This window comes from Anolis carolinensis, chromosome 2 (genome assembly GCF_035594765.1).
Source record: "Anolis carolinensis isolate JA03-04 chromosome 2, rAnoCar3.1.pri, whole genome shotgun sequence".
Taxonomy (NCBI): domain Eukaryota; kingdom Metazoa; phylum Chordata; class Lepidosauria; order Squamata; family Dactyloidae; genus Anolis; species Anolis carolinensis.
In genome coordinates, this window is record NC_085842.1 from 83,460,613 (window position 1) to 83,483,669 (window position 23,057).

At 45.3% G+C, this 23,057-nt stretch overlaps 1 protein-coding gene across 3 annotated transcripts in view; it reads left to right on the forward strand.

The window, feature by feature from the left end:
* Window positions 1–23,057, forward strand: part of cacna2d2 (calcium voltage-gated channel auxiliary subunit alpha2delta 2) — an 839,819-nt gene that overhangs the window by 720,443 nt on the left and 96,319 nt on the right. For all 3 annotated transcript variants that reach the window (XM_008105051.3, XM_008105052.3, XM_062973861.1), the window contains one exon: window positions 13,969–14,047. In XM_008105051.3, coding sequence (XP_008103258.2) covers window positions 13,969–14,047 — 79 coding nt within the window. The remainder of the gene's footprint in view (window positions 1–13,968; window positions 14,048–23,057) is intronic.

Below are 23,057 nucleotides of genomic sequence, written 5' to 3' on the forward strand. Positions count from 1 at the left end.
ACGCTTTTAAAACATTAAGAAGTATTCTGATGACAGCTCTATTGGGCCTATTCATTCAAACGCGCTCCGGAACAACCATGTTTTCTATTCCGGTGGAAAATGGGCAGGGATGGAGCTAGCCTGATCTCCTTAGGGAGAGAGTTCCAGAGCCGGGGGGCCACTGCCGAGAAGGCCCTCTCCCTTGTCCCCACCAGCCGCATTTGAGACAAAGGCGGGAGCGAGAGGAGCGTCTCCCCGGATGATCTTAGGGTTCGCGTTGGTTCGTAGGAGAGGAGGCAATCACAGAGATAGGCAGGTCCTGAACCGTTTAAGTCACTGTCAGGACCCAGGCTGCAGAGCACCAATAACCTTACACAGAGGCCAGAATCTATCTAATATCTTTATTAAAGAAATATATAAATTCAATAAAAACAAGTGAAGAATATAGTTCAGAAGCAGACCTTTCAGATGAGGTAAAATATAGTCCAGAAATGTATTGTCCAATATAAGATATTAGAGTTCAAAGTTTTAATCCACTTGACCGAAACACACACTTTGCCAAGCAATAGTGTGGGGAAATGACAGAGTCTTTAAAGTCCAATGTAGCTTGACAACAAGGCTGGAAAATAAACTTGATTCTTAGCTAGATCAAAGACTTGAAACGAGGCAAACATGAAGCATGAAACAAGGTCCGTGGCAAAACGTGAAACAAGGCAGGCTTGAAACTTGATCCGGGAAGCAAGGAACTGGGGTTACGAAGTCCACACACGATCTCTCTCCTCAAGCTGATCAATTGACTCCGCAAAGTTCCCCTTGCGACAAACATCTATATTGGGTCTCGTTTTCCCGCCAACAGAACACTTTCCCTAGAGAACGAGAAGCGAAACCCAACTCTGTCCAGATGCATGACTCCTTAGAATTTCCCAAGGGAAGCAGACCTAATCAGCTAGTTGTGTGATGACCCATGGGCCTTGTAGTCCTGCTCAGGACATTGTAATTCCTGATGAAGATGAAAACTTGGGTTTTTTACCTTCCCAGTCTGAACTGGATTCCTCTCAGCCAGATCTTTCCCAGGCAGATCTGGGAACCTTGCACCTGCAAGAAAGTTGTCTCCCAGAAGTATGTCAAACAAGCCCAGAGCCTACTTCTCCCGTATTCTTGCGCCGGGAGTTTTGTAAACAACAGAGAAGTTTGGATTCAGCTTCGCGCAGGAGTGCGAGGATTGCAGCTAAGAATGTGGCCAATTAAGACTGCTTCTCGTGAGAATCTTTGGGGAGTCTCACATCTGGTCTCAGAGTTAGCTTTCGGTTCTGATTCCCAGAGAACTGCTTCGGCGGGAAAGCTAGACTCTATTTAGGTGTTTTACCCGCGTAGTAACTTCGCGGAGTCAATTCGTCAGCCTTCGGAGCGAGTTGTGTCTGGACAGCGCGCTCCGATTCAAGCCTCGCTCCTGCTCAAGCCTTGCCTTGCTATCCAGCCTTCGCCTTGCTTCCCAGCCTTGTTTATCTACGGACTTCGCCTTGTTTCCCAGGATCAATCCTTGCCTTGTTCCACGGATTTATCAAGTTATTCCACGGACCTTGTTCTTGTTCTTAGTTACCTTGTTCCACGTTCAAGCCTTGTTTCAAGTATCAAGTTATTTCCTAGCCTCGCTCAAGTTTCATGGACTAAAGGACCTTGTCATCTCCCCTCACTTTGCCTGGCAAAGTGAGTGTTTCGGTTATTGGATTACAACTTTGGACCTTAATATTTCTTATTGGACATTGCCTTTTTGGACTAATTCTGACCTTTCCTGAAAGGTCTAATTCTGAACTATTTTCTACACTTGTTTTTATTAACTTTATATATTCCTTCAATAAAGATATTAGATAGATTCTGGCCTCTGTGTATGGTTATTGGTGCTCTGCAGCCTGGGTCGTGACAGTTTGACTCCGCGCCACCCTAAGCACCAATTAACCTCGGCCAGAATGTCTACCGGAGTCGTACCTGGGCCGAGCGGCCAGCCGATTACCTACACCATCGACAAGGAAGAGGTGGACCGAATCCGTGATAAGCTCAATGCACAGGATGGAGAAATAAGGGGTTTGAAGGAACGCGGAGTTCGTCTTCCGGCCATGGCGTTGCCAACCAAGTTTACTGGAGAAGCTTCTAAGGTTCATGTCTTTCGTCGCCAATGTCAAGCTTATCTGGAGGCCCGTGCTGCCGAGTTTCCCCAAGAAGACATCAAAGTGGCATGGGTTTACAGTCTTCTAGACGGGCCAGCGGCCAGCTGGGCGACGGCACTGTTCGACCAAGCCTCTCCACACCTAAGATCAGCGCAACACTTCTTGGACCACCTCAAGGAGACTTGGGGAATCGAGGACAATTTGGAGGCAGCCGGTCACAAACTCCGTCGCCTTTTCCAAGGAGACAGACCTATGTCTCAGTATATAGCCGAGTTCCGAGTGCTGGCCCACAACACCGGCTGGAACGATGTAGCCCTCAGGGGACAATTCCGGGAGGGTCTCAACATTGAAATGCTGGAAGAAATCTCCAAGGTGGATCCTCCCCAGACCCTCGAGGCACTCATTGATCAATGTTTACGGGCTGAAGTCATGATTGCCAACAGGAAACAGTGGGTTCGAGGCCAGGGCAGTAGAGCCGGGGCAAAACCCCCCGCTCCCGCCAGCGTTCAGCCACGTCCGGTGTGGAGACCCCCACCGCCAACCCCATACCCCAGAGGAGGCGAGGAGGTGCCGATGCAGTTGGGCAATGTGCGTCCCAGACTAGATGCCGCCGAGAAGGCCCGTCGTCAACGCTTAAACCTCTGCTGGTACTGCGGGAACGGGGGCCACTTCGCCAGAGAGTGCCCAGCCAAAGGGAAGCCTGCCGCCCGTCTTGCGGCGGCGTCCTCCACGGAGACGAAGGCGTCTGAGCCGACTGGCACACAGCCGGCGGGGGAAGCCAACGACCGGGTGTAGAGGGGCTCGCCAACCCGGTCAAAAAATCCATCCAAGAGCCGCCAACCGGGGTCCTGTTCCTTCTCGTGGTCACATTATGGTCAGCAAAAAGGGGACCCGTCATGATCCACGCCATGATAGACTCTGGAGCTACCAACAATTTCATCGATAGAGAGTATGCCGACTCTCTGGGATTACAATATCATGATTTCAAGAATGCCCGTGTGGTGCAAGCCATAGACGGCCGTCCCCTCAAGACGGGCCCCGTAAGTCAGTGGTCGGAACCCACCAGGATGTGGATAAGGGAACATATGGAAGAGATTTCCTTCTTTGTTACCGAGGTCCCCCATTTCCCTGTGATTTTGGGAATTCCATGGCTGACTCTCCACGACCCTAACATCTCCTGGTCCAACAGAGAACTGCAGTTTGCTTCACCGTATTGCCAAAACCATTGCCTCGTAGCCAAGGTATGCCATGCCACAGACACCGAGCCCATCATCACCTTGCCAAAGAAGTACTCCGAGTATTGGGATGTATTCAATGAGAAAGAAGCCGAAAAATTACCCCCACATAGACCTTATGACTGTGCCATTGACTTGGTGGAGGGGGCCCCGATCCCGCGAGGGCATCTCTACTCCCTGACTGAACCAGAGCAAGAAGCTCTCAGGGAATTCCTAGAGACAAACCTTCGCAAGGGATTCATCAGACCCTCTCAATCCCCAGCCGCCTCCCCAGTGATGTTTGTGAAGAAGAAGTCAGGGGAACTACGCTTGGTGGTGGACTACAGAGCATTGAACAATATCACCAAGCGGAACAGCTATCCCCTGCCCTTAATCTCGGATCTACTGGATCGGCTTCGAGGAGCCAAGGTTTACACCAAGCTGGATCTTCGGGGGGCTTACAACTTAGTTCGCATCAGGGAAGGGGACGAGTGGAAGACCGCCTTCCAGACCAAATTCGGATTATTTGAGTCCCGAGTTATGAATTTCGGTTTATGCGGAGCCCCCGCAACGTTCCAGCATTTTGTCAATGACATTTTTCAGGACTATCTAGACAGGTTCTTGATAATCTACCTGGACGATTTTTTGGTGTTTTCCAGATCACAATCAGAACATGAGAACCACGTCAAAATGGTGTTACAACGATTGCGGGATCATGGACTTTATGCCAAGCTGGAAAAATGCGCTTTTGATCTACAAGAGGTAGATTTCCTTGGTTACCGCATCTCGCCTCTAGGGCTTTCCATGGATCCAGCCAAAGTTTCAGCAGTATTGGAATGGCGGGCACCAACTAACAAGAAAGAGGTGCAGCGTTTCTTGGGGTTCGCGAACTACTACCGCAAGTTCATTCCAGATTTTGCCCGCTGGTCCGACCCCATCACTAGCTGCATCCGTGGAAAGCAGCCTTTCCGCTGGACTGATCAAGCAGAGAAAGGGTTCCAGCAACTAAAGAAACTATTCACCTCCCAGCCAATTCTACAGCACCCAAATCCTGGAACCCCTTTTGTGGTGCAAGCGGACGCCTCTGATGTGGCAATTGGGGCTGTACTCTTACAACCGGTGGGAGATCACCTCCACCCCTGTGCCTTTTATTCTCGTCAACTAACCACACCAGAGAGGAATTACACCATTTGGGAAAAAGAACTACTGGCCATAAAGGCAGCCTTTGAAACTTGGAGACATTGGCTAGAAGGGGCCAAATTTCCCATTGAAGTCCACACTGATCATCGTAATCTAGAACATCTAAGAACTGCCCGCAAACTAAATCAGAGGCAGCAACGTTGGGCTTTATTCTTTGAACGTTTCAACTTCCAGATCCATTATGTGACCCCAGCCCAAACCAAGCAAGCAGACGCCCTGTCACGTAAACCGGAATACGCTGCAGGACGCAAGGAGACCTTTGAATCCCAACTGCTACAACCTGAGAACTTTGCCACGCTCACGGTGGGGAACACCAAATCCATTCCCATTGGTTCAACTTCCCCTACTCCAGGACCCATCTGTGCTCAAGAAATCAGGGCTAGTCAGCAAGCAGATGCCTGGGCGCAGGACCAACTTCGCCAAGGTCTGCATTTCCCCTTTTCGCTTAAAGATGGGCTGCTCTGCTATAGAAATCATGTTTATATCCCACCCGGACCGGGCAGGGAAAAAGCGCTTCGTCTGTGTCATGACTGCAAACCAGCAGGACACTTCGGACTATTTAAAACTATGCATTTGATCCTAAGGGATTTTTGGTGGCCCAAGATCCGCAAGGATGTGGAAAAATATGTCAACACCTGCCCAGTATGCCAGCGCTCCAAGATACGAAGGGAGAAGCCCTCAGGGCTTTTACACCCCCTTCCTACCCCATCTCGCCCATGGGAAATAATTTCCGCGGATTTCATCACTGACCTACCACCTTCCTGTGGATTCACCACGATCTTAGTGGTGGTGGACCTATTCACCAAGTTAGCCCATTTCATTCCCTGCGAAGGCCTCCCCACGGCCAAGGAAACTGCGGATCTATTTCTTCAACATGTTTTCAGACTACATGGATTGCCCAAGAGTTTAGTCACAGACCGTGGATCTCAATTCACCTCTCGTTTTTGGAAGGCACTACAAAAACTATTGGGCATAGACTCTCGCTTATCTTCAGCTCATCATCCCCAAACAGATGGGCAAACGGAGCGCACCAATGCCACTTTGGAGCAGTATCTTCGCTGTTATGTAAACTATCAACAGGACAATTGGGCTTCTCTGTTACCACTGTCTGAGTTTGCCTACAACAATGGAATTCAAGCTTCTACAAAAGAAACGCCGTTCTTTGCAAACTACGGCTTCCATCCACGTTTCTTCCCCCCTGTCATTGAAACTTCAGAGGTTCCCGCAGCAGAGGATTGGCTGCAGGAACTCACAGCGGTGCAACAACTTTTGCTCCAGCAACTGGATCAAGCCAAGGAGGACTATAAACGCCACGCTGACAAACATCGCCAGCCGGGCCCCGAAATCAAGGTAGGAGATCGGGTTTTCCTGTCCACTCGCTTTCTGCCCTCCCACCGCCCTTGCCGGAAGTTAGATGCCCGTTTCATTGGTCCCTATCCAGTGGTGGCGCAATTAAACCCCGTGACTTTCAAACTCCAACTTCCGCGTTCAATGCGCATTCACCCAGTGTTTCACCGTTCCCTGCTCCTTCCGGCGGATGGTGTGCGACCTGATACAGACCAACCGGCCCCCCCTCCTGTTTTGATGAATGGGGAGGAGGAGTTCGAGGTTGAGGACATTTTGGATTCTCGCTTTCACCGCCGCCGCCTACAATATCTCATTGACTGGGTGGGTTTTGGCCCTGAGGAACGCTCTTGGGAAGACGCCTCCACAGTCCATGCTCCTGATCTAACCCGTCGCTTTCATCAGACCTATCCCACCAAACCACGACCTCGCGCCTCGGGGAGAGGGCCCCAGTTTGGGAGGGGCCTTGAGGAGGGGGATAGTGTGATGACCCATGGGCCTTGTAGTCCTGCTCAGGACATTGTAATTCCTGATGAAGATGAAAACTTGGGTTTTTTACCTTCCCAGTCTGAACTGGATTCCTCTCAGCCAGATCTTTCCCAGGCAGATCTGGGAACCTTGCACCTGCAAGAAAGTTGTCTCCCAGAAGTATGTCAAACAAGCCCAGAGCCTACTTCTCCCGTATTCTTGCGCCGGGAGTTTTGTAAACAACAGAGAAGTTTGGATTCAGCTTCGCGCAGGAGTGCGAGGATTGCAGCTAAGAATGTGGCCAATTAAGACTGCTTCTCGTGAGAATCTTTGGGGAGTCTCACATCTGGTCTCAGAGTTAGCTTTCGGTTCTGATTCCCAGAGAACTGCTTCGGCGGGAAAGCTAGACTCTATTTAGGTGTTTTACCCGCGTAGTAACTTCGCGGAGTCAATTCGTCAGCCTTCGGAGCGAGTTGTGTCTGGACAGCGCGCTCCGATTCAAGCCTCGCTCCTGCTCAAGCCTTGCCTTGCTATCCAGCCTTCGCCTTGCTTCCCAGCCTTGTTTATCTACGGACTTCGCCTTGTTTCCCAGGATCAATCCTTGCCTTGTTCCACGGATTTATCAAGTTATTCCACGGACCTTGTTCTTGTTCTTAGTTACCTTGTTCCACGTTCAAGCCTTGTTTCAAGTATCAAGTTATTTCCTAGCCTCGCTCAAGTTTCATGGACTAAAGGACCTTGTCATCTCCCCTCACTTTGCCTGGCAAAGTGAGTGTTTCGGTTATTGGATTACAACTTTGGACCTTAATATTTCTTATTGGACATTGCCTTTTTGGACTAATTCTGACCTTTCCTGAAAGGTCTAATTCTGAACTATTTTCTACACTTGTTTTTATTAACTTTATATATTCCTTCAATAAAGATATTAGATAGATTCTGGCCTCTGTGTATGGTTATTGGTGCTCTGCAGCCTGGGTCGTGACAAGTTGTTTGGCAGCGATTCTCAGGCTCCGGCGATTAGCCTCTCTGACTCCTCTATCTCTAGTATAATTGTCCCTCCGGGAAAACGGGGGGGAGTTCTGCCCAAGGCCTGTTTGGCTGAATTCTTGAGGGCAAACATCCTCCAGGTGGAGAGGCTCCGGCTCTGGCTGAACCGGCGAAAATCCCGTGTTTTCCTCTTCGTCTGCCACAATAGTACTAGGAACAGGACTACAAGGCCCATGAGTCATCACACTATCCCCGCCCTCAAGGCCCCCCTCAAACATGGCCCCTCTCCTCGAGTCGCGGGGCCGCGGCTTGGCAGGGTAGGCCTGATGGAAGCGGCGGACTAAGTCGGGGGCATGGACTGTGGAAGCGTCTTCCCAAGAGCGTTCTTCGGGGCCAAAACCCACCCAGTCAATGAGATATTGAAGGCGGCGGCGATGAAAGCGAGAATCCAAAATGTCCTGAACCTCGAATTCCTCCTCCCCGTCCACCAAAACAGGGGCGGGGGCCGGCCAGCTCGCATCAGGGCGTACACCATCCGCCGGAAGGAGCAGGGAACAGTGGAACACCGGATGAATGCGCATGGAGCACGGAAGTTGGAGTTTGAAAGTCACGGGGTTAAGTTGCGCCACCACTGGGTAGGGACCAATGAAACAGGCATCTAACTTCCGGCAGGGATGGTGGGAGGGCAAAAAGCGAGTGGACAACAGAACCCGATCTCCTACCTTGATCTCGGGGCCCGGCTGGCGATGGCCGTCAGCGTGGCGTTTATAGTCCTCCTTGGCTTGATCCAGTTGTTGGTGCAAGAGTTGTTGCACCGCTGTGAGTTCTTGCAGCCAGTCCTCCGCTGCAGGGACTTCTGAAGTTTCAATGACAGAAGGAAAGAAACGTGGATGGAAGCCGTAGTTTGCAAAGAACGGGGTTTCTTTAGTTGAAGCCTGGACACCATTGTTGTAAGCAAATTCCGATAGAGGTAATAGGGAAGCCCAATTGTCCTGTTGGTAGTTTACATAACAGCGAAGGTATTGTTCCAAAGTGGCATTGGTGCGCTCAGTTTGCCCATCCGTTTGGGGATGGTGAGCTGAAGATAAACGAGAGTCTATGCCCAATAGTTTCTGTAGTGCTTTCCAGAAACGAGAGGTGAATTGAGATCCACGGTCAGTGACTAAACTCTTGGGCAATCCATGTAGTTGGAAAACATGTTGAAGGAATAAATCTGCAGTCTCTTTGGCCGTGGGGAGACCATTGCCGGGAATGAAATGGGCCAACTTGGTAAAAAGGTCCACCACCACTAGGATCGTGGTGAATCCAAGGGACGGTGGTAGGTCAGTGATAAAATCCGCGGAAATTATCTCCCATGGGCGAGAAGGAGTGGGAAGGGGATGCAGTAGCCCTGACGGCTTCTCCCTTCGTGTCTTGGAACGCTGACATACAGGACAGGTATTGACATATTTCTCCACATCCTTGCGGATCTTGGGCCACCAGAAATCTCGTAGGATCAAGTGCATGGTTTTAAAAAGTCCAAAATGCCCTGCTGGCTTGCTGTCATGACACAGATGAAGTGCTTTTTCTCTGCCTGGACCTGGAGGGATGTAAACATGATTCCTGTAGCATAGTAGCCCATCCTTAAGTGAGAAAGGGAAACGTAGTCCTTGGCGAATCTGTTCTTGAGCCCAGGCATCTGCCTGTTGACTGGCTCTAATTTCTTGAGTGCAAAGGGATTCTGGGTTAGAGGGAGTTGGTTCAATTGAAGTGGATTTGGTGTTTCCCACTGTGAGCGTGGCAAAGTTTTCAGGTTGCAGCAATCGAGATTCTGAGGTCTCTCTGCGTCCTGCAGCATACTCTGGTTTCCGTGATAGAGCATCTGCCTGCTTGGTCTGAGCCGGGGTTACATAATGGATCTGGAAGTCAAAACGTTCAAAGAATAAAGCCCAGCGCTGCTGCCTTTGATTTAACTTTCGTGCGGTCCTTAGGTGCTCTACATTTCGATGATCAGTATGAACTTCAATGGGAAATTTGGCCCCTTCTAACCAATGTCTCCAATTTTCAAAAGCTGCCTTTATGGCCAAAAGTTCTTTCTCCCAAATAGTGTAATTTCTCTCTGGGGCTGTTAGTTGACGGGAGTAATAGGCACAAGGATGAAGATGTTCTCCCACTGGCTGCATGAGTACAGCCCCAATTGCCACATCAGAGGCGTCAGCCTGCACAACAAAAGGGGTTTTAGGATCAGGGTGCTGTAGAATTGGCTGGGTCGTGAATAACTGCTTTAGCTGGTGGAACCCTTTCTCTGCTTGCTCCGTCCAGCGGAAAGGCTGTTTCCCACGGATGCAGCTGGTGATTGGGTCAGACCAGCGAGCGAAGTCTGGGATGAATTTGCGGTAGTAGTTTGCAAACCCCAAGAAGCGCTGCACTTCCTTCTTGTTGGTTGGCGCCCGCCATTCCAATACTGCTGAAACCTTTGCCGGGTCCATGGAGAGCCCTAGTGGCGAGACGCGGTATCCCAGGAAGTCTACCTCTTGCAGATCAAAGGCACATTTTTCTAACTTGGCATATAGTCCATGATCCCGCAATCGTTGTAGCACCATTCTGACGTGTTGCTCGTGTTCCGATTGTGATCTAGAAAACACCAAAAAATCGTCCAAATATATGATCAAGAACCGATCTAGATAATCCTGGAAGATATCGTTGACAAAATGCTGGAATGTTGCGGGAGCTCCGGATAATCCGTAATTCATGACTAGGGACTCAAATAATCCGAATTTGGTCTGGAAGGCGGTTTTCCATTCGTCCCCTTCTCTGATGCGAACTAGATTGTAAGCCCCCCGGAGATCCAGCTTGGTGTAAACCTTGGCCCCTCGAAGCCGGTCTAATAGGTCTGAGATCAAAGGCAGGGGGTAGCGATTCCGCTTCGTGATATTGTTCAATGCTCTATAGTCCACAACCAAGCGTAGGTCCCCTGACTTCTTTTTCACAAACATCACTGGGGAAGCAGCTGGGGATTGAGAGGGTCTGATGAACCCCTTGCGAAGGTTTGACTCTATAAACTCCCTGAGAGCTTCTTGCTCTGGTTCAGTCAGGGAGTAGAGGTGTCCTCGCGGAATCAGGGCCCCCTCCACCAAGTCAATGGCACAGTCGTAGGGTCTATGTGGGGGTAGTTTCTCGGCTTCCTTTTCATTGAAAACATCCCAAAAGTCCGAATATTTCTTGGGCAAGGTGATGATGGGCTCAGCGTCCGTGGCATGACAGACCTTGGCTACTAGACAATGGTTTTGGCAATATCTTGAGGCAAACTGTAGTTCTCTGTTGGACCAGGAGATGTTTGGGTCGTGGAGTGTCAGCCATGGAATCCCCAAAATCACAGGGAAGTGGGGAACCTCGGTAACGAAGAAGGAAATTTCTTCCATGTGTTCCCTTATGCACATCCTGGTGGGTTCAGTCCATTGGCTTACTGGACCTGTCTTTAGGGGACGGCCATCTATGGCCTGCACCACCCGGGCATTCTTGAAATCATGATATTGTAATCCCAGAGAGTCGGCATACTCTCTATCGATGAAGTTGTTTGTTGCCCCTGAGTCTATCATGGCATGGATCATGACGGGTCCTTTTTTCACTGACCACAGCGTGACCACCAGGAGAAATAGGACCCCGGTTTGCGGCTCTTGAGTGGGGTTTTTGACCGGGTTGGCGAGCCTCTCTACGCCCGGTCGCTGGCTTCCCCCGCCGGCTTTGCTCCAGCCGCCTCGGCCGCCTCTGGCTCCACGGAGGACGCCGCCGCCAGGCGGGCGGCGGGCTTCCTTTTGGCTGGACATTCTCTGGCGAAGTGGCCCCCATTCTCGCAGTACCAACACAAATTCAAACGTTGGCGGTGGGCCTTTTCGGCAACATCCAGTCTGGGGCGCATATTGCCCAACTGCATCGGCTCCTCCTCGCTTCCCATGGGGTTTGGGGCTGGCGGTGGGGATCTCCATACTGGACGTGGCTGAACACTGGCAGAAGCGGGGGGTTTCACTCCGGCTCTTCCACTCTGGCCTCGGAGCCACTGTTTTTTGTTGGCTATTAGGGCTTCGGCTCATAAACACTGGTTGATGAGTCTCTCAAGAGTCCCTGGAGGATCCACCTTAGAGATCTCTTCCTGCATCTTGAAGTTGAGGCCCTCGCGAAACTGTCCTCTAAGGGCTATATAGTTCCAGCTGGTGCTCTGAGCCAGCACCCGGAACTCGGCTATGTACCGGGACAACGGCCTGTCCCCTTGGAAGAGACGCCGGAGTTTATGGCCGGCCGCCTCCTCGTCGTCTTCGATCCCCCAGGTCTTTCTAAGGTGGTTCAAGAAATTTTGCGCAGAGCTTAGGTGCGTGGAACCCGCATCAAACAGCGCCGTCGCCCAATTGGCCACAGGCCCATCTAGGAGACTGTAGATCCACGCCACTTTGACATCTTCTTGGGGAAATTCGGCTTGGCGGGCTTCTAAGTACGCCTGGCACTGGCGACGGAAAACATGAACCTTGGAGGCTTCTCCAGAAAACTTGGTTGGTAGCGCTAGGGCAGGAAGACGCACTCCACGTTCCTTCAAGCCCAGTATTTCTCCCTCCTGCGTTCGGAGAGTATCACGGATTTTATTGAATTCTTCTTGGGAAATGGTGTAACTGGGCGGTTGAGCCTCCACTCCAGTTCCTGTAGACATTCTGGCCTTAGGTTGTTTGGTGCTTAAGGTGGCGGAGTCAAACTGTCAGGACCCAGGCTGCAGAGCACCAATAACCTTACACAGAGGCCAGAATCTATCTAATATCTTTATTAAAGAAATATATAAAGTCAATAAAAACAAGTGAAGAATATAGTTCAGAAGCAGACCTTTCAGATGAGGTAAAATATAGTCCAGAAATGTATTGTCCAATATAAGATATTAGAGTTCAAAGTTTTAATCCACTTGACCGAAACACACACTTTGCCAAGCAATAGTGTGGGGAAATGACAGAGTCTTTAAAGTCCAATGTCGCTTCACAAGAAGGCTGGAAAATAAACTTGATTCTTAGCTAGATCAAAGACTTGAAACGAGGCAAACATGAAGCATGAAACAAGGTCCGTGGCAAAATGTGAAACAAGGCAGGCTTGAAACTTGATCCGGGAAGCAAGGAACTGGGGTTATGAAGTCCACACACGATCTCTCTCCTCAAGCTGATCAATTGACTCCGCAAAGTTCCCCTTGCGACAAACATCTATATTGGGTCTCGTTTTCCCGCCAACAGAACACTTTCCCTAGAGAACGAGAAGCGAAACCCAACTCTGTCCAGATGCATGACTCCTTAGAATTTCCCAAGGGAAGCAGACCTAATCAGCTAGTTGTTTGGCAGCGATTCTCAGGCTCCGGCGATCAGCCTCTCTGACTCCTCTATCTCTAGTATAATTGTCCCTCTGGGAAAACGGGGGGGAGTTCTGCCCAAGGCCTGTTTGGCTGAATTCTTGAGGGCAAACATCCTCCAGGTGGAGAGGCTCCGGCTCTGGCTGAACCGGCGAAAATCCCATGTTTTCCTCTTCGTCTGCCACAATATTACTAGGAACAGGACTACAAGGCCCATGAGTCATCACAGTCACTGAGGGTAGAGGAAGACCTTGGAAAAGTGTCTCCTTCTTTCCTTCCCTCCTCCTGTATCATGTTGCTGCTCCCAGGTTCTCATTTGAGCACCCATTATTTTTGAAATACCAAGTCATTAAACTCAGATTCAAACCATGTTTGATTCAGAAGCACTGTTTGGTCATCTGATATTGTGGCTGCTGCTGTTGCTGCTTTTGTTACCAATTTGTCAAATTTATTTTGCTTGAAAACAGGAATTTCCTCATTGTGAAATTGGGTCTTGGCTGTGGCAACCACACAAATTGGCACTTTCTTTGACTATGAAGCTGCGCAGAAGTGTTTTTGCATAACAACACAACTCAACAATGGCCAGCATAATTGAGTCAGTGGATGAGAATTGAACAGTATTCACTTGATCGGCTGCTTCATTTTAAGATCAGTCCACATGGCTATTGGAATATTGCGACAGCTGCTTGAAAACATGTGGCTGGTTGCCATCATACTTCTGCTGTGCCATAACAAAAAGAAGGAAAAGTAGTGGCACAGTCAGTACATATTAGGGTAGGAGCCAATATGCACAGCAGCAGCTGGTGCCTCTAATATGAGTGGGATCGTGAATCTTGCTCCAGGTTTTCTTCTAAAGGAACTATCCAAGGTTCTGAATCCAAACTGGAAGCAGGATTCAACACATTGGATGACACCTTTAAAATTCAGATTAAAACCTACAGAAGAATCATCATCCTAATGTCTATGAATCCATGATTTTATTTTCCCTAGCTATCCATCTCAGAGTTGTAGGTACTGCCCATTGATTAAGTATTTCATATTGTGTGACTAATGGGCACAAGTTAGGTATTTAGCAAATACATTCAGGTTTAGTTGAAAAACATCAAGCTGATAAGAGGTCCTGGTATCTTCTATATGTGCTTTTTCAAGGTTTCTTGGACATGTATATTTCAATTGAAGCCATTTTCAGGAGGTGTAAGTGAACTGCTAGTACATTTTAATTTATCAATGTGAAACCCTCTGTATTCTTTTTTCACAGGTACGAGTGTTCACTTTTTCTGTCGGGCAGCATAACTATGATGTCACTCCCCTGCAGTGGATGGCTTGTGCTAACAAAGGTAAGGAGAGTGGCTCAGAGGAAGCATTACCCAAACTAGCCTATCAAGTAAAACTGGGGGAGTAGGAGAAAAGACATATTGCTTTACTGGCAGAAGAAAGAACTAGACGAGAGCTGCAGCTATTGTTCATAATTGTGTTTCATTGGCACGATTAGTGTGGCACCTACATGAAAACAGTAGATGAAAAAGCAACCCTTCTTCTGAAACTGGAGATCTCAAATTGGAAAAAATCTGAGTCAGCCCACACCCCCTGTTTATCTGTAACAAGCAAATGTTTTACATGCAGAAAATCTTTTCTCCAGTCCTGAACATTTCAAGCAGAGCTGAGCAAGTCTCCTGGAAAGCTTCTGGTAGTCTAAATAGACTGAATGGTGGTTCTCTAGCAGGGAAGGTTCAGTTTAGACCTCACATTCCCAAAACCTTGCCCTTGAGACATGCAATCTGGAACTTCAGATTCTTGAAATTCATCAAAATCTGGGGCTTCTCTGATTGAGTACTACTGGAATAGATAATGCTGAGCTAAAGGGCAGAATGGATGGAAACAAAGTCTTATAAGATATACCGTGTTTCCCCGAAAATAAGACAGTGTCTTATATTATTTTTTGCTCCCAAAGATGTGCTAGGTCTTATTTTTAGGGGATGTCTTATTTTTTCCATGAAGAAGAATTCACATTTATTGTTGAACAAAAAAATGAACATTTATTCTATACTGTACAGTAGTTGTCATCACAAACCAACATAACCAAACCAGACAAACTATGACTCCTGTCAAGAATTTCTTGTTACTACTGTATAAATATAAATAATATAACATTTTAATATATTATTATTTTATTATTTCCATGTACAACTGGTATGTACATTTACCGATCCTGCAAGTTCTGCTGTTTTGTTTGGCGGGTGCCGGGCATGCTTCCAAACAAAAACTTTGCTAGGTCTTACTTTCGGGGGAGGCCTTATATTTAGCAATTCAGCAAAACCTCTGCTAGGTCTTATTTTTTGGGGATGTCTTATTTTCGGGGAAACAGGGTATCTTAGGGATATATACATAACTTGGAAAAGAGGAAACATGATAGCCTTCTTTAAATATCTGAAGGGACATCATCTAGAAGATTGGGTGAACTTGTTTTCTGTTATTCCAAAGAGTACAACACAAGGCAATGTTTGCACATTACAATAAAAGAGATTCCCCCTAAACATTAAGAAGAACCTATTGACTATAGGAACTATTTGACACTGGAATAGATTACCCAGAGTGTGATGGAATTTCCTTTTTTGGATGTCTGTAAACAGAAGTTGGATGGGACATTTCAGAGGTTCTGTACTTCTCCATGGTAGGAGGTTGGACTGGCTGGCCTTTGCAGCATCTTCCAGCTGTTCAATTCTGTGATTCTATGACTAAGGAATCTACCTGTATCTTGTTTCAAACCAGAACTAAGATGTTATCTTTTTTAAAAGATAATGATAAAGCCCAGATTGCTTCAGGAACAGATAATATATTATTTATTTATTTATTTATTTCTCACATTTATATCCCTCCCTTCTCACCCGAAGGGACTCAGGGCGGCTTACAACAGTGGCAACAATTAGATGCCCATACAAACCAATATAAAGCAGCACATAAAACAGTTAATTTATACATTATAAATTAAAAATATACATTTCAAACATAAAGTCAGATCCGTTCTTCCTCATGCTTTGTCTATAGTTCAGTCTGTGTCATTTTCACCATTTATTGATTAAAAGCCATTTTAAATGTGTGATTGCATTTAGCAAACTCTGATTTTTAAAAAGCAATCTAGAGGAGGGATGGGAGGCAAAGGAGTGGAATCAAGATTGCATCCACAGATTCTCAAGAGGGTGATCTAGCCTTTACTTCCCAAATTGCCATATTGCTTTAAAACCCTTGTCAAATCTTGCCCTGAGAAGAAAACACAAATTTGATGGATCTAGGTTGACCTTCACAGTACTTGGAAAGTACTTCTTTGTATGAGATTGCACCCAGCCCAACATTGTGTTTAATAGGCTCTGTGCATCAACCTTGATATGTGCATCAACCTTGACATATGCATTATTCACTAGCAAGCAATCTATGAACAATCCCATGATTGTATGAGATTGCACCCAGCCCAACATTGTGTTTAATGGGCTCTGTGCATCAACCTTGATATGTGCATCAACCTTGACATATGCATTATTCACTAGCAAGCAATCTATGAACAATCCCATGAACACATGAACAATCTGTATGGAAGCCATGCTTGCAGTCCATGCAGATGAATTGGCTCATGTTGGATAATTCTTAAATCTACCAAACTACTAGCATATATAAAACTCTACAAAGATAACTGTTTTTAAATCTCTTAGATTCCAAAAAATATTGTCTGAACTTGTTTTTTCTGGTGTAGCCATCCTCACAGGTTCTTATGGATGACTGATTGCACCAGAATGTCCAGAGCTATACCTGCACTACAATATCTGCACTGAGGACAGACAACATCAACATTTGGATGTGTATCTCAGTTAGGACTGGACAACTGTCAGGGCTTATGTTTTGCATTGGTCCAAAAGGAGTCCTAGACATACCACGACACATAGCCCTGTGCAAAAAAATTCAAAATATTGTTTTTATAAATACAATATCCTGGAATTTGGCTTCCAGCTCACTGTCTGAGAAAAGGGGGTCTTTTTTGAGCCTAAATGGCCCAGAACTGAAAAAAATATATTACAGTTGATCCCTGTGCCCCTTAGAAAATATTTAGGGGCAATTTTTAAAATATATATATATATATAGACCATGAAGTGTTTTAGAGACTATAAAAACAGCTCCAGAGGGCTCCTGCAGGTTTCCCCTAATTCAAGTGGAGATCCAAATTACACTTTCATTTCTGAACACAGAGATTTTAAAGGCGCAGAACTCTGTTTCACATTTTTGTATGGATAGAAGCTAGTCTGTGCCTTGACACCTACCTCAATATTAAGCAAATCCTTTTATATAGAAAAAAACCCCAAGTAGAAGCCAAGAAAACTTATCATAAGAGCAAATAAGTGTTCTGTCATGTTGTGCTTCTTGATTGAATATTGGGAAGGAAACAAAACCCAGCATGTTATCACTCATTATAGCTGCAGAAAAAATAGCATATTGTTTGTTTATATGTTTAAACCTTTACAGACTAAACTTCTGTTGAGATGTGGCACCCGGGGTAGTAAATAAAGCTGTCTAAATCCACAAACATCAATAAGGCATCCATCATAATCATTGTCTTCTTCTTCCTCCCCAATCAATCAAGCAACCCATTAAAAACTAGACATGCAGTTTGATAGAAGAATTCATAGCCAGATTAAAATGGCAGCTGTTCCTTTAAAAAAAAAAGCCCAATAAACCTGTACAGAAAGCCTTTTCAATGAACTCAGCTTTTCCATATCAAAAAGAAAGCTTCATCTGAAAGCTCAAAAGTTTTTTGCTTGTCGAGTATAAATGTGTGGAAGATTGTATGTTATCAAAATGAAAGGGTTTGTGCACGTTAAAAGCCTGTGTGCCGTTATGCCAACTGGTTGCCTAACACTTGAACCATTTTATCTCTCGTGCTCTCAAGACATGTATAGCCACCTATTCACCTTAACCCAGGCCCTTGGGTTTGTGTCCCCTCCTCCCGCCCCGTGCTGCCCAGTCTTCTTTCCCCTGTTATTCATCACAATCTCACTCACTTTCCTGGGTATTTGAAAACTCCTGCCCCTCATTTCTCTGACACAGTCTTGGGTGCCCTTTTCCTCCATAGCACTTGCACTTCTTTCACGTATCCTATATCCATCAGCATATGACCTAAGTCTGTGAGCCTTCCAGCCTTGTAGCTATCCATTTTCCCATTGTCCTGTCTTGTAGGAATACCTCTGGCCATTTATCCCTAATTTCCTCTTTCTCCCCTTCCTTTGACGTTAATTCCCTGCCCTTTATAGCCTCACCTGAGTTGTGAATCAGCTGTACACGTAAATGGATTATTCTCATCCTGATTTAAATGTTACAATCCCTTTTGTCAGTAGCATTTTCACACTACATATAGTGTGATGACTCCATTTGAACTGCCAGGGCTCCATTCTATGACATTAGGGGATTTGCAGTTTGGAGAGGGATATTTATAACATTCAACCAGAGAGCTCCTCTAATGCCTCCACAAACTACAAATCCCAGAATTCCATATAGTGTTGCCATAGCAGCTAAGGCTAATCATAGTGCTATAACTGCATCATGTGAAAAGGTCTTTGTCAGTAGCCTTTATTGTCTGTCATTAGCTACTTGTGAAAGTGCTTTGCTTTCATTGGCATTCCACCTGAGCAGGTTGCTAAGTAAAGCTGTGCTAAATTTGCATCACAAGCTCACATCAGACTAACATATAGCTGCTGCTATTTTCCGGCCAATGCATTGCACTGTTTCTTTCCCCTGCAGAACATATCAAGTAAAGTAATGTCAGAACCGATAGTTGAAATCTGTTTTCAATATATACTTTTTTAATCCAGAGATCTCTGTACCAGGAGGCATGACTGTTCCCTGCTCTGGCTTCTAACATGATTAATTAATTTGTACAGCGCCAGAACTCAACAGGGTTTAGCCCTAGAACTTGTTGTCAATGCCAAGGCTCAACTTTGGGCTACTTGGAGTAATCGTGGAAAGGAGAAAGTCTTTGAGCATGAAATCTTCTGCCATAATAAATTTGTTACTCCACTTTTAAGTGCCACTGAATGCATCATTGGATTTGCCACAGAGCAAATCCACATGGTTGCTGGCCTGAGTTTTCTCTACTCTGAGCTTGTGTAAGCAATTCTACATCTTCACTGTAGAATTAATGCAGTTTGAGACCACTTTAACTGCCATGGCTCAATGCTATGGAATCCTGGGATTTGTTATTTAGTGACGTGCTAGCATTCATTGGTAGAGAAGGCTGAAGACCTTGTCAAACTGATACTCCCATAACTTCATTGCATTGAGAGTGTAAGTTAACGTGATATCAAATTGCATTAATTCTACAATGTAGATGCAACCTGATTAATACTATCATATCTGTATCTATCTGGCATAAATGGCAAAAACCTTCAGATCAGATTGGAAGAGAAAGTAATTTCTTGGAAGACATTAACAGCAATAGTTTTGTTTTTTAAAAAAAATCTTATAAGTAGCTTTGATTTCTAATTTTGGAAAAAAGCAAGCAAGAAAGAAATCACTTTTATACAAAAGCAAAATACAATGTAGTATTTCCACTTGGGAAAGCTAAACTGAGCATTGTGTGAAAATATACCCAGAAAATATTATGTAATTTATTAAGCCCTACCAGGTGTGCTTTTTTTTTTAAAAAAAAATGAAAAGTAGCCTCAGCAGGTATAAATTATTTATAGCTTTTTTCAGGGAAAGGGAGAATGTGCTTAATCCTTGCCCCACTGGCCAGTTCTGTTCCAAACAGCCTCTCCCAGCTGGTATTTATCCCACTTCTATGTTTATGTCCCTTACAAATACTATACTGTTCATTCACTCTAATGAAGAAGGGAGATTTTTAAGCAAAGAAAAGAAAAATCAGCCTCAAGAAGTAGGAATTTTGAGTGGATCAGCATAATGACATATAACATTTGTTAACCCCTAAAATGCCTTTTAAAACCTGTGTTTAGACAGCTGTTTAAGCCATTAGACCCTTGGTGGCTTGGTTTTGCCTGTTTAATCTCTGATGAGGATGTGATCCAGAGCACAGCTTTTATTTGTCTCTCCCATTTCCCCCCCCCCCCTTCCCATGACCTTTTGGAAACTTATTTAGCACTCTACTCTCTTTGAAGGGGGTTCGCCTCTCACTCTCTTGCTTTTCTGAATAGCAGGGGGAGAGCCTTTGTTTTTTGGAAGCTTTGTTATCTAGTGCTGCTGTTCCCTTAGGCCTGTGCTTCTGGCAACAAAGGCCTTTAGAAAACAAACATCACATTGAGGAAGAACCTCCACTGGAAACAGCAGGAGTGTAGAAACAGAGAAGAAAGGATATTCTGCAAGGGGGATGTCCTACTGCTAGATCACATTGCCAACCATTTTTAGTCTATCATGGAGAAAAGAAAGGACATATAATTTGAGAATATGAGGACAAGGGATCTATGGCTTCCTCCCTTGTATTCCCATAAAAGAAGGAATGATCTAGTCTGCCTTAGAAGCATAAATGAGGGTCAGATTCTCTTGCTCCTGTTTATTTGTGAATTTTTAGCAACTGCATCTATGGCCCCATTGAGTCTTCCCATCCTTCACTTTACAGGCCTCAGCTAAGAAAGACTGGCCTAGAGTACATCTGCCCTGTAGCTGTTTGATAGCACTTTAATGCTGTGAAATCCAGAGATTTGTAGTTTGGTGAGACATCAGCACTCTTTGGCAAAGAAGGCTATAAACCTTGTAAAAATAAAGCTCTGATTGTTCCATAGCACTGGGCTATAGTTAAAGCAGTGTCAAACTGCGTTAATTCTACAGTGTAGATGCACACTAAGAAATTTCTTTTTCTAAAAGTTTTAATGCCCACCCAGCCATATATTTCCTCTGTCCAGCTGGACAATTTTAGCAACATAGATTTTAAATACTAGGTTGCAGTGGTACATCAATAGTACAATCGTAAACAATACAATTCAGCTTTAGCCGATCTCACTGTAACCTTGGTTTGCTTGCATACAACAGTTGAGGTAAAGAGCCATTGGCTCCAGAGGCCCTTACTGAGCATGAACCCAGAGCAAAACAGAAAAAGAGGGAAACAAATAAAGCCTTATCTGCTTCCCTGGCATGTTAAAAAATATAGATGTATAAGTTATAGACGTGATGCCAAGGAACATATCTACTTCATTAACAGAAGTATTTGTTGTTGTTTGTCTTCAAGTCATTTCCAATGTATGGCAACCCTATCATGGGATTTTCTAGACAAGATTTGTTAAGAAGGGGTTTGCCTTTGCTGTATTTATATCCCAATTTCTTCCATAAAACTGAGACTCAAGGCAGCTAGAAGTGTCATGGTTCATAATATATCACGTTTCCCACTTTGCTGAGCATTAGGAATTCCAAGAGCAGCTGTTTGTGTGAGAAAAAAAACACTTGAGACTTATGGAAAATGTGCAAGTTTTTTAATTTGCATATGTACCTTATGCAAGGAAGACAGATGACACACATCCATATGGACAGTGCTAGTTAGTAAAGTAGCAGTTGTACCCAGCAGTTGTACCCAGGATACCATCAATCGCACTAAGATTGCCTTTCAGATACACAGCCTCAGACTTCTGTTTCCTTTGCTGTTTATAAAATGCAAAATTATTGGCTACCTTCAGACACTTCAGTGGGATTTTGAGCTGGCCATTGCCAACTACTGTCAAACCATCAGCATTCAATCAATTTTATACAATCACAGAATTGTAGAGTTAGAAGAGACACCAGGGCCATCAAGTCCAATACCTTGCCATGCAGGAATATGCAATCAAATACAAATTATAAGTGTTGAAACTTGCTATTAATGAAAAATGATTTCAGTAACATGCTGAAACCCACTACAACTGGACTTGCCCAAACTGGACAATATTAGGATGTTGTTGAAGGATCTAGTTTCTCATTCTGCTGATGTTCAGTTAAGGATAGTTTTATATATTCATTCTTTTTAAATGCATTTTTCAAGTTAGCAGTTCCTAACATGACAGAGTGGCATTCCTTAATATGTAATTCAATTAAATCATTGAATGCAGTGAAGACTGAGATCTATAGAAAGGTGCTTGCAGCCAAAGGTCCATCTCAAGAAAAAAAGCAACCTGAGTTCAGTTGATCTCCTGAAAAGCTCAGCTGTTCTCAGATCACTGTTTAGATCTGTTGACTGAACAGGAATTGATGTTGAAAAACTGCTACATCTTTACAAAATCAACCATTTAAATGAGATGCTGGAGAAGAGTTCTTTGAGTACCATGGATTGACAAAAAGAGAAACAGGTCCTGAATCAAATGAAACCTGAACTCTCCACTGAAGCCAAGATGAACATGAGCCAACAATGTGATGTAGCAACTACAAAAGCCAATGTGATTTTGGGCTGCATCAAAAGAAGTATAGTGCCTAGATCAAGGGAAGTCATGATGCCTCTCTATTCTGCTTTGGTCAAACCTCACCTGGAATAACAGTGTCCAGTTCTGGGCACCACAATTTAAAGGGGATATTAAAAAAGCTGGAAGGTGTCCAGAGGAGGATGACTAAAATGATCAAAGGTCTGGTGACCATGCCCTATGGGGAACAGCTTAAATAACTGGGCATGTTTAGCTTGCAGAAGAGGAGGCTGAGAGGAGACATGATAGCCATGTATAAATATGTGAGGGGAAGTCATAGGGAAAAGGGAGCAGGCTTGTTTTCTGCTGCTGTGGAAACTAGGACTCAGAGCAGTGGGTTCAAATTACAGGAAGAAGATTCCACCTGAACATTAGGAAGAACATCCTGACCATAAGAGCTGTTCAACAGAGGAACCTACTGTCTCGGATGTGGTGGAAGCCCTTTCTTTGGATACTTTTAAACAGGCTGGATGACCATCTGTTGAGTGTGCTTTGATTGTGCTTTCCTACATAGTAAAGGGTTGGACAGCATGGCCCATGTTGTTCCTTTCAACTCTATGTTCTGTGACTAAACTGAGGCTATCATACTATCATGAGATGACTTGATTCATCAGAAAAGATGGTAATGCTTGGCAAAAAGTTGGGGGGGAAAGGAAGACTGCATTGCAGGTGCATAGACTCCATCAAGAAAGCCAGAGCCCTTAGTTTGCAAAACTTGAAAAGAGCTGTTGCTGAGAGGGAATTTTGGAAGTCGTATTCACAGGGTCGACATAAGCTAAAGCTAACTTGATGCTAAACAACATCAACTAAATTGTTTGGCAATTGATAGATATCTAGTTTCTTTATTTACAAAACAGAATGAACATAATGGCACAATATCATTTAATGCTGTTGAATTTGCAGTAAATGAAAACAGCTGGAGAGACACTGAGAA